Genomic DNA, 12,689 nt, shown 5'->3' on the forward strand with positions numbered 1-12,689 from the left:
ATTTTAAATGGGACTTTAATGGGAAATTATTAGTACTTTCCATATTGCACTTTTACATATTTTCTTCTGTGAATTCAAAAAAATAAGATAAAGATGAAAAACCCAGTTGAAAAGTCATTTACATTACAAAAACTTTTTTCACTATTTGTTAAAAACTTGAGGATTATTTAGAAACTTTTGGAAAACAGTATGTGGAAACCAGATAACTTTTGGAAAACAATATATGGAGACCAGCAGTAATAGATTTTTTTAGAATTAATCTTATGATAGTAAATTGTAACTTAATTTAAGGCTCTTTTAGATATGGCAAAACAAGAGAACAATAATTTCAACTAAGTTTTGAATTGTTTTTTTAAAATGTTTTTTTTTAATTTACAATTGTTAAAACTTAATATGTTTTCAGCTTGGATTTTTTTTTTAAAAAAAATTATGAATTGATATATGCCAATTAAATGTATAAATTGACTGGATTGACAAGTTAACATAGTGTATAAGTCAAATTTATTTTTTGACACATTCTAAACAGCATAAAGTCTTGGCTTGAAAAAAAATTGTTCTTTAATAGATACTGCAAAGTCTTCACTTAAATTCTGTAGAATGAAACTGGTGAGCTACCAGACAAAAAATATAGCCAACTGAAATAAAAACCATACATTGAGGATCATTTCATTGTTACAGCCAACATAAAAATAAAAAGTGGTTCATAGAAAACTAGAGGAAATTGTTGAGGACTGAGTTCAAACTTACACATAAGGTACAAAGAGAAGAATATTTTAACACCTTTGATTAGATAGAGGAATTTCAATGGTTTTGGGATGTTTTGCTTACATTGTAAAGATATTTCCTTGTTTTAACTAATTTGGTTAGGAAAGGATATAGGAAATAATAATATCTATGAATGACTTTGAGTATTAAATATTTTTTCATAAATAGTTCAATCATGCTTTCCTTTCTTCATAAATAAGTGATAAAAATACAGAAGAATAATACTTTTTTTACATATTTATGCATTAACCATTTAATGTTAAGCTTTATATTATAAATTATTTAACTCTATTCTATATGCACCACTTTCAAGATGATTATAAAAAGCTAATCATCAATTTTGGGTTTTTACTTGGTAATTTTAAAACTGAGCTCTTATCTGATTTTTAATTTAAAACTTTTTTTTTTTTACTTAGCTATTTGAATATGCATTAATGATAATGTATATCTTGATGTATTGAGGTTTACTACTTTCTTAAATTTGAAAAAAATGAGTTAAATTTAGCAAATTCAATAAGTTAAACCAAGTTTAGCATTCAAGTTTAAATGAAAGGAAAATGCAATCTAAAAAAAAAAAAAAAAAAGCTTACTTAAATTACTTAAAAGAACTTCTATCAAATGTTAAACTAAAGAATTTAATTTAAAATATGATTGCTTAAACATTTTTTAAGATCAGTGTAAAATTTTTAAAAATACCAAAATCTTTTTTGTAAGTTAATAAGATATTTACCATTATATAGCACAATGGTTTACTTTCAAATCTTGAAATTGCAACATCTAGTGACTTGCGCAATGATATTGTCAGCCGTTGTTCTAAGAGTTTATGTAAATCAACAGATCTGCCAAGAAGCTGTAAAAAACATTTAAAATTCTTTAACTACTTTTGAGAAAAGCTAAATAATTTAAAAATACAATTTAAAATTTTTTCAAATGTGGCTATTCCATTAAAAAGAAACCTTTGCTTTTTTTTTTTTGAAAACACATCTTTAGTCTTTAGAATTTTTGGAAATATTTACTGCAGTAAAAGAACTTACAAACTATTACCAATCAGAACATTCAGTCCCTAACTAGAAACTATTACCAATCTAACATTCAGTCCCTAACTACAAACTATTACCAATCAGAACATTCAGTCCTTAACTACAAACTATTACCAATCTAACATTCAGTCCCTAACTACAAACTATTACCAATCAGAACATTCAGTACCTAACTACAAACTAATACCAATCTAACATTCAGTCCCTAACTACAGTTTTAAAAAGATGGCTGTATAAGTTTTCACTAAAACTGTCATTATTTCAAAAGAAAAAAAGCTTTATCTTTGTTTGCTGTTTTTTTTCTTATGATGGAACAGTAATATAAGAGAAAAAATCTTATTAAAAATGATTCAAACACTAAAAACTTAACAGACACTGAGGGATTTAATGCTTCTCCTATGCTTACTGGATTAAATTAAAACCAAAAAAATTTTGGTGTAGGACAAACTTTGACATTAAAAAAATTCAATAAAAAAGAATTAGAAAATTTTCTTTTTAGAAATATAACATAGTTATGTAATATTTTGTGACACAAAAGTATTTTGTACTCATCCCAAAAACAAATATTAAAAGTTCATGGTTACATCTTCATACAGAAACAAAATAATTTATAGCGCTAGAATCTTCTGTTGGTGCCATAAATAATAGATTAAGGTAACACATGGTTAACTTAGACATTGGAGTAACTTTGACACTACTTACTTTTACGCCAACTATCAATATAATAAACTAATTCAAGTAAAAAAAAAAAAGAAGTAAAAAATAACAAGATTTGAAGATGGCATGAAATTAAAAAAGAAATAAAGACTCAAGGAAATATGGATTTTCATGTTTCCACAAGTCCATGAAGATTAATATAGGAGCTTTTGAAAAAATTAAAAACTAAAAAACCATTTCTATATGTTATTAACCATATAGCACTGATGAACCATTTAAAAGAACAGCACACCATCATAAATACCATGTTAATACCAACTCTACAGGCCATCATTTTGATTATCACAGATTTCTTAGATCATACTTGTCAACAAAATTTCTTTTAAAAAAAGATCTGATCATGATTGCATGTTGGGATTTCAGACTTAGTTAAATGATCAACTATTCCAGCTAACCAAGCATATTTCCTGCAGTGCTGCAATTGTGGACAATTTAATTGAAAAAAATTTTTTAATTGTCTTAAAATTTTATATAAACTTCAAAGCATTTTCAATGTAGACAAAACCAAACTCAAAAACAGAAAATCTTCTCTGAGGGTGGTCTTTAAAAACACAAAACAGTGGCTTCATCCACAAAAACACAATACCTTGTTTAATATGTCTCAATATATTTTATAAACATTCACATCTTTATATTGTACTAGATGCAACATTGGCCCATACAGCCTTAGGCATGCCTACTCTTTGTCAGGCTGGAAGGAATCAGCATAGTTTATTGAATAACTTGAAAAGGTTTTTTTTTTTAGAACACTTATTGATTTTTGATGGACACAACTCCCATATTTCACATAAAATTGTTGAGTTGTCAAATGAAATAGAGTTAGTGTGCTTCCCAATACACCTTGGCAGTATTTTACATCTATTTGATGTGGGTATTTTCAAGACTATTAAGACAGCATGGTGAAAATGCTTGAAAATGTTTAATGAACAGGCATGTTTTTGTAATGATTATAAGATGCAAATTTCTAAGTTACTGAAGAAATTGGTTGAAAATGATGCACTTTCACAATCAAAGGCTGTTATTGCTTTTGAAGCCAGCATTAATAACTCACTTAACCATGCCAAAAAAAGTGCAGAAAAAGCTTTGACTTTAGAGCCATTAACAAATTTTTTGAAATAAATAAAGACTTTTTACATAAAATTTGATCACTTTTTACCAAGAAATTTTTAAAACAAAACATCAGTCTAAGATTTCGGTCTTATTTTAAAGTTATGTGTCTCATTTATTAACTACACAAAAAATTACAATTGGAGGTTTCCTCAGAGATATGCATGAATCTTTGTCTTCTGCTCATCATTTTGTGCACAACAGATTCTGGAACTTTTTTACATTCTTTCTCCCATGATTTCAACATAGAGTCAGCAGCTTTACTTACCTGTGACTTCTTAGACTTGTATCCCTTGATAATCACCCAAAAATTCTTGATCAATCACCATTGAGGGCAGTTTGAACAATTCAGCTCTTTCAGGACAAAAACTAATTCTTTGGCATTTTAGCAATCAATTGTGTGTTTGGCGTAATGACATAAGGCGAGATCTGGCTAGAAGGTGGTGGGACCTTATGAGACTTGATAAAAGGTAGCAGATGTTTTTGCAAGCACTTAGAGTCATAAAGTTCCTTGGTCACTGTCTGAGAAGTGACAAATGCCTTTGACTTATGGCCACAACTGCATATCATTTGCCATATCATGGACTTTTTACAGAACTTGTCACACTTTTGAAACTTAAACTTTTTGTGAACAAGAAATTGCTTATATAAAATTGGCAAACTGGGATCTGTTTTAAGTCAGTTTTGACATAAGCTTCATTGCCAATGATAAGGCAGCCAATTTGATTTGTCATCACCAAATCAAATAACTTTCTAGCACGCTTTTTAGTAGCTAAATTCTGTTTCTCATTGCATTTAGGTAGTTTCATGACTTTAAAAGACTTCAAATTATAGAACTAATGCACTGTCATCACAAATGATCTTGAAGTTCCATATCATTGAGCTAGAATTCTGGCTGGGATTTTGCTTGAATGATTGCTTTAAGTTCTCAACTAACTTTTAATTGAGGAATCCATTTTTTCTTCCTGAACCTTTCTTCAATTGAATAGTTCCAGACTCCCGTAATCTAGAAATCACACATTGGACTGTTAATCAAGGTTTTTTGGTTGTCTTTGCGTAGAAGAATGTGAAGCACTTGGATTTGAATGAATTTGTGCAAAACTTTTTTGAAATCTTTTTCTTGTTTTGATGGCATTTTAAAAAGTATGAAAAATTTCTTTTACAATTCTTTATTTTTTCAATAGCTAAAAACACATAGCTTTAATTTAAGACAAAGCAAAATTTTAGACTGATGCTTTATTTTAAAATATTCCTGTTAAAAAGTGCTCAAAATTCACATAGCAAATTGCAAAATTACAACCAAATTTATTCTGTAAACTGCATTGTTTTGGCAACTAAAAATATCATAACCTGTGGTAACAAAAAATACATATGCCAATATAAAATTAATAAATTTATTTAGATAATCAAATCTTTTTTTTTTTTATGCCAAAAATATTAATATAGTTGTTCAAAATTTACTATATACATTTTTTATGATTGTATTTTTGACAAGCTATAATTTTTAACTTTCAAGTATAAACAGAGAAATAAAACAAGAACAGTTAGTTTTTTTGTCATTAAAATCTTTTGTTATTTGATTTGATTGAAATTTCTTTACTTTAATTTTTTGAGCATTTTTAGAAAAAAATTGAAAGTCAAATTTCTGCAACTACTCTATGTTTTTCTCATTTCTCAATTCTCAGCAAATTTTAATTTTAAAAATGAAAGCATACTTGCACATGACGCTGGGCCAAAATTGTAACATATCTATTTGTAGGTGGATAAGGTATCAAATCATCTCCAGGTTTAGGTCGCTTTTCATCAATGTACCTTTTTTCAAGATCACTGCGAAATCGTTTATCTAAGTAAATGCTAAATCAAAAACAATTTTGCTTTAATTATGAAAATAATATAGATTTAATTACATATCGAAAACAAGTTTAGATATCAAATGCTAAAAAGATTAACCTTGCTAAATAAAAGTTTAAAAAAAAAAACCTAACAAATTATTTATCGCTTGTTTCAAAATTGATCAATAAAAAATAAACCTTGATGCTAGCTGCTTGTAATGGGAGTAAATATCTTCACTGAGGCGAAATACAAATTGATCAAAACATAAATTAACCTGGAAATAAAGATTTTAAAGGTGAACTTTGTGAATTATTTCAAAAATTAATAAAATTTAAATAGAACTTCTTTTCATATCCTTTCATTTTACAAATATTACAAATTATTTTTACCTCTGCTTCAACTTCATCATAGAGAAACTGCTTCTTAAAACGATTTAGTGCACAATCAGCACTGTCATTGTACAAATCAAGCGGTATAAGAACATACCTATAAATTAATTTTTTTTTTTTGAGATTAACATATAATCCTTGATATTGTACATTGTTTTTTGATTTAAAATCAAGTAGCAATAATTTTTTGTTTGTAAAGAAACACTTGCTTTAAAGAAAAAAAAAATATTTAAAGCTTTTAATTTTTTTTTTTTTTAACAACACTTATAATACCTTTAAAGAGTAATGCAAAAAAAAAAAATTTCCGTAAACAAATCTAAACATTAATATTTCTTAAATATTCGTCTCAGCTTGCTCTCAACTATTTAATACTCAGACACTCTAAATTTTACTGCAACTTAAAAATACAAGCAGAAAGCTCTTACTCCATCATTGCAGCATCACTTGCTTGTAAAATATGGTCTGTTAAAATCCAAGGCATTGACATTTCAATTGGAAACTATTAATAGAAAACTATTTTGTAGATTATGAGCCTAAAATAAAAAAACTTAATAAAAAAAAATTAGGCACTGTAATCTCCTTACTTGAATACGCTTGCCCATTGTTAGCTCTAGGAAGAACTCTCTATACCATAATTGAGAGAGATCAGAGCATTCTTTTAAAGATTGACTAAATTTTAATAGATAAGGATAAAAGAAAGAGCTGCGCAGGAATGCTTCAATAGAAGTTAGTGTTGAACCATCAAGATCTTTTTTGAAACTTTTTGTTCCTCTACCTGCTTTATCTGAGCTGAGTGATTCAAGCATCGTCCTGAGCATGTAAAGCTAAAAAAAGATACTTTATAAAGTAATCATATCACAATGATGACAGAGACTCATTTAAATTAACTAATTTCTAATTTGAAAGAAAATTTTTTAACTTATATGAAATAATTAGTAATAACCTAATTATATGAAATAATTAGTAATAACCTAAATATATGAAATAATCAGTAATAACTTAATTATGTAAAATAATCATTAATAATTCTAGAGTAGTTAATTTAAAGTTATTTTATGGTCATTAAAAATGTAAAAAATCATTGACTGACAACTTAGTGCTTTTATCAGGAATTCTTGCTTCTTTTCTTTTTAATAAAAATTAAAACTTGTTTTACAATTTTGGAGAACTTAATCATTTTTATTCTTATGATACAACATGTCTTTTTGTTGATTTTTCAACAGACCAGAAAATTTACAGCCCAGAAAGCTTCTTAGAACTGCTCAGGTTTTAATCACATTTTTGAGAATCACACCAAATAGGAACTTTTTAGTGTTTTGAATTCTTAAAAAACATTTTCATAAATTTACTTGAGTTTTAAGAGATTTCACTGGTTTTTAAATTTTTTTAAAATCATAATTATCTTGGACCATTTCTGATACAAATTACATAATTATAACCTGTATCTAGGTTATATAACTGTAAATTAAAACTATTAAAAGTCTTTAAAATACTAACTCAATTCTCTGACTGCAGAAGTGATTTTCTTGTTTTTACTAACCATGGTGCTGTTAGGTGTATGACATCTTTATAAATTTGGTGCTTGCTTCAATGAGTTTAGAGAAACAATATGTTTTGTCTAGCATTGAAAAGAGTTTGTAATTATATATAGTAGTACTTTTTCATCCTTATTTATTCATCATTTCATCATTTTTTCTTCTTTTTTTTTTTATCACAATTGTATCAACAGTTTGATAAAAATAATGGCAGCATGATTAAATAAATGATTAAATAATTGCTGTATACTTGGTGAGTGATGACAGCAGGATTATCAGTTTTAAATCCTTTAACAGGAACATTGACTTTATTTTGAAGTTCCAATAAATGAGGATTTCACTAATCAATCATTTTTTAATTTTCGTCAGATATTTTTTAAAAACTCTTGCCAGAGTTGGAAAAGTAAAAATTACTTTGCAGCTTTGACAACTTTTTATGGATTTTTAAGGAATTTAACTTTTTCTAAATTTCAACTTAAGATTTTAGGAAAAAGTTGAACTTTTTTAAATTTTTGACTTTCAAAAAGTTCAAAATTCCAAATGTTTTTCTTTTTTAAAAATCCATGCTTAATTGGAGCTCCACCTTTCAAAAAGTTGGACTTTTTCAATAGCCTAAATTTAAAAAAAAAAAAATTTAATAAAACCAAGCTACTTTGAAACTCCATCTTTCAAAAAGTCTGACTTGTATCTTGTCTTTTGAAGAAAGTTTAGCTTTTTGAAAACTCTTTTATTACCTGCTAGTCAGAAAAAACTTTTAACTGTTTTATAACTAATTTATAATAAATTTGTTAATTAGGAAAAAAAAATCAACTTTTTCAATCATACATAATAAGCATTAGCATTAGGTTTTTAGATTTTCAATTAATAATACCAAGTAATTACAAAATTCTATATCAGTCTTTAAGATAAATCAAATTTTCTGAAGTTTTTCAAAATAGAACACTTTATGTGTTCACAACAGCAAATCGTTTGCTGAGCCAAGTTTATTTTCATTATGTATGAATTTGTTATTTAAAACTTATAAAACTAAGTCTAAAGGTTTTAATCAAATAACAATTCTGCATAGTATCTTGAAAGGTTGAAACAACATAACATAAGGTTTGCAAAGTATCGCAATTTCTTTTCTGGAATATTTTATTTTATCATTGTATGTCGAAATATACTCAAAAATCCAAAAAATTTAAGACAAACTTTTTCAAAAGATGAAAAACTCTTTAAAAAAGTTAGCCTTTTTGTAAAGCAAAGCTTTGAAAATGCTAAACTTTTGTGTGTGTATGTATTTCTTCTTGTATTTATATGGGTATTCATATTTCGTGTTTACTTAAAAGAATACCATTGGTCAAATGGAATAATATTTTATGAACTGATGAATCCAAAATTGTTCTCTTTGAGCCAAAAAAAAAAATGAAGGTCATTTAATAAATCACATAACTCCAGATACACATCAAAGACTGTAAAACACAGTAAAATGGTTGCTCATACATGACAATAACCCAAACAAACATTAAAAAATTGAGTTTGACATCAAAACAAAAAATTAACATGAATGTGTGATTTTTTAGTTTGACTATAAATTATAAATTTTAAGAGATAAACCAATAATTATTGATTGCATATTATAATACTGTTTTTGAACACATCAATTTTTTATAATTTTTAATGTTACTTTTATCAAAAACAATATATAATTATAACATAATTATAAAGAATAATAAATAATTATAACATGAGCTTATGAAATTTTTACAAAAATAACATCAAAATTTATAAAAAAAAACTTTATACTCATACGTAATTTTTTTTTTTTTTTTCTTGAAAAATAAGTTTAATAGATTTAATCAAATAGGAACTCTGCTCCATGTCTTGAAGCGTTGAAACAAAATGATAAGGTGAGAAATCATAAACTTTTTCTGTAATCATTGTATATAAACTTTATTTGTGATTTTGTTTTAAAATGTTTACATTTTGAACACAGGTGTATATGCAATAAGTTAAAATCGATGACAGTAGCTTTATACAGAAAAGAGATAAAAAAATTGCGAATCTTTTATAAAGAGTTTTATAAAAGATTTGCAATAGATAACAGAAAAGTTAGATTTATGATTATGGATTATTCATAAATTCTTGTATTGTGAAATATCTAAAACGATTAAAGAAATGGAATTCTGAACCACTTAAACAATATACAATTATAACATGAGATTATCAAAATGATATGTACTCAACTGAACTGACATGCAAGAAACTTCTACTGGCAAGCATAATTAAAATTAGTGAAATAATTTTTAGAACCATATTTCATGACATAATACAATTGATGGTTTAGAAATATTGAAAAAACAACAACAACAACAAAAACCTGTGTTGAGGATGGTCCTACTGATCGAAATGGAATATCAATCCGAAATCCACTTTTAGGGTCTTTTTCTCCTCTTACTGCAGGATCTTCAATAGCTGATTTTGACAGATCAATAACGGTCTCACGTATTGCCATCATTACTCTAAAAAACAACTGCAAATTAAAAAAATCTTAAAGGAAAAAATGCATAAGTTTTATTGTACTATTACTTTTAGGCATGTCACAAAAATTTGTTGCTGTCTGCAGAGTCAATTAATGTAAACACTAGTTTTAAGCAGTAATGGGATTTCACAGTTTAAAATCTTATAAACAAATTTAAATGTAAATTTTTTCAAAAAAAAATTATATAGAGAATATATAAAATTGTACAAGGTATTACCTGACTTTAGTGTGATCATGGTTACCATGATCACAATAAAGTCAAAAAAGTATATATTACATTTTATTATAAAAAATTTTTTAAAATAATGTTATACCTTTAAAAGAAAAACATAATATATATTGTAATACATATATACAAACATAATACAAACATAATTACAGCGGTTTTTTGGACACAGTTTAATAAATTAATTCTAGTGCTAATCTAATTATATAAATTTTTGTACATAAATTTACATAAAAAACAAACAGAAAATTGAAATTTTTTGTTAATATCAAAACCTTCTAAAAATGGATTTTGTAAAAATTCAACATTTAATGGCATCAGTTTTCATAGTTTAATGCTCTTCAATCATTTGTAGAGTAAAACTATTGAAAAATATGTGATTTTTATTTTGATCCATATATTCTGTATTAACAAGAACTAAAAAAATTTAGATAGCATTTTGAAATACTCACGTCTTTAACAATGTTTTCTTTGAACTTTTTGCAGCCTTACGCAACGGTTCACGCATGGTACTTTGTACAAATTCTTGCAACTCAGCATGAATAAAGTAACGAATTGCACTTGAAAAAACATTTTCAAGTCGCAACATCAACCCTGAGAGACCTTTAATCATACTAATTGCCTAAGAATGAAAACTGAATGAAAAAAATAGAGAATAATAAACTCATTAAACAAAAACAACCTTTTAAAAAAAACAAAAAAAAATTAACACACCAATGATTGTTTTAATGCTGAGTACTATTATACAATACTGTAACGTGTTGCATTTTTAAATTTATCATTACTAATTACTTAAAAAAAGTCTTTCATTCTCCTTTTCTAAATTTACTTTTGAATTTTTATATTTAGAAGATTATCGTATGCTTTATATTTAGAAAGCTATCACATGGTAACTGGGCGGTTATTGTATGTTGGTAATAGGATATTTATGAGGTGTATATAAAAATTCAAATGTCTTGAAATTTGAAATCAACTTCAATGGTGACAAAGGTAATCAAACAAATCTCTGCAAACATGGTTAAAATGAAGAAAGTCGAAAATAAATTTACTTGCAGCAAATAAAGAATAAAAAAATCTTCATACAATTTTATCAAAAAAATTACTTACAAAATAATGTCGTCTAATGTAAAAAAAGTAAATTAAATTAATATAAATTATATACATATTTTATGTTTTAATGCTGAGTACTATTATACATAAACAACAAATAACTGAATTTTAATCTTGAATACTACTATAATTAATTATGCCCTTGGGGAAGGCTGCTTTAGACTGAACAATACTTTTTTAAAGACTGTATCTCGTGCTTTTAATAACTTTTAACTATTATCAAGTATTTTTACTTATTTACTATAATGTATTTCAATGATGTAATTATTGAAATACATTATAGTAGTATACATAATTGAAAAGCCATCTTGAAAAATTTTGACAGAAATGTCAATGTTTTTCATGACAAGGAAAGAAATGTGATCCTACTACTCAACCCAGCACATGCATAAAACCTTTTTTTGAAATTAAAAAAAAGTGCTACACTTTTGGTTAAACTAATATAGTTAGTTTAGTCAAAGTTAAAAATATAAGTTTAGATTATCAATTGCATCAAACTTGTTTTTATACAACTCAAAAGTAAAAACTAAAGATTTAGAATAATACTAAAACATTCAGAAAATACTCTTCTTTTTTACTTCAATTCAAAAATGAAATAAAAAAGAATAGCAGGAGGTTAACCTCTTTTTCTGTGCTGAAAATGTTTTAAAATTTGATTAAAATAAGTTAATTGCTAGAGAAAAAATATGCCTGAAGATTTTAGAAACAAATTTAACAACAAATATTAACTCAAGAGTTGTTGATAAATACTTATCACCAACTAAGCAACATAAAATAAGATACCTGTACAAGAGCAAACTTCTCATTGCTATCATAATTGTATCGAGTGGCCTATCATTTGAAACAAAAAGTAATTACAAAATATCAGCTGAAAGGGTAATTCTCATTCCTGCTTTATTACATATAGATTAGTAAGTGATATTGTAGCAGTAACTGTTTCTGTTGCAATTGTTAATGAAAATACTTTTGATAACTTAAATTGAATATTTCCAGAACATCTCAGATCCTGGTTTGTTTTAAGGAACATTCAAATTTAAATTGCATTTTTACAAAATTACAGGTAATTTTTAAAAAGAATTTGCCAAAATTATAGTGATTTTCAGATGCACTTGGTTAAGTCTAATATATGTAAAAATTAAATACAACAATCTGCCAGAGCAGGTTTCTGAGAAACCACAAAGTTATGTTCTTCTATGGTATATTTAGGAAATTTAAATTTCATAATCTGAACAAAGCGGCGGCATTATTTTAAGCACCTTTCAGCCTGGCATCATTTGAAATTCCAATTTAAAATTACAGCACAAGTAAAGCACAAAACACAATGATTATTTTGTCAATGTACACTGTGAAAGTTATTTTGTCAATGGACAGCCAAAGCACTGGCTATGTTACTTATTGTTCTTTTACTTCCTGTGCCATAACTTTTTTTTTACCTCTTTTGGTTTA

At 26.3% G+C, this 12,689-nt stretch overlaps 1 protein-coding gene across 1 annotated transcript in view; it reads right to left on the bottom strand.

The window, feature by feature from the left end:
- The window catches only part of LOC145200102 (cytoplasmic FMR1-interacting protein 1 homolog), a 28,291-nt gene that overhangs the window by 9,390 nt on the left and 6,212 nt on the right, over positions 1-12,689 (bottom strand). The window contains exons 9-17 of the mRNA XM_090079322.1: positions 12,027-12,074; positions 10,586-10,755; positions 9,746-9,887; positions 6,436-6,675; positions 6,277-6,350; positions 5,852-5,948; positions 5,660-5,736; positions 5,345-5,483; positions 1,496-1,615 (exon numbers count right to left, since the gene is read on the bottom strand). Coding sequence (XP_089935448.1) covers positions 1,496-1,615; positions 5,345-5,483; positions 5,660-5,736; positions 5,852-5,948; positions 6,277-6,350; positions 6,436-6,675; positions 9,746-9,887; positions 10,586-10,755; positions 12,027-12,074 — 1,107 coding nt within the window. The remainder of the gene's footprint in view (positions 1-1,495; positions 1,616-5,344; positions 5,484-5,659; positions 5,737-5,851; positions 5,949-6,276; positions 6,351-6,435; positions 6,676-9,745; positions 9,888-10,585; positions 10,756-12,026; positions 12,075-12,689) is intronic.

Source organism: Hydra viridissima, unplaced genomic scaffold (assembly GCF_058129835.1).
Source record: "Hydra viridissima isolate aposymbiotic clone 2 unplaced genomic scaffold, HvirCarnegie_v1 scaffold_2, whole genome shotgun sequence".
Classification (NCBI taxonomy): Eukaryota; Metazoa; Cnidaria; class Hydrozoa; order Anthoathecata; family Hydridae; genus Hydra; species Hydra viridissima.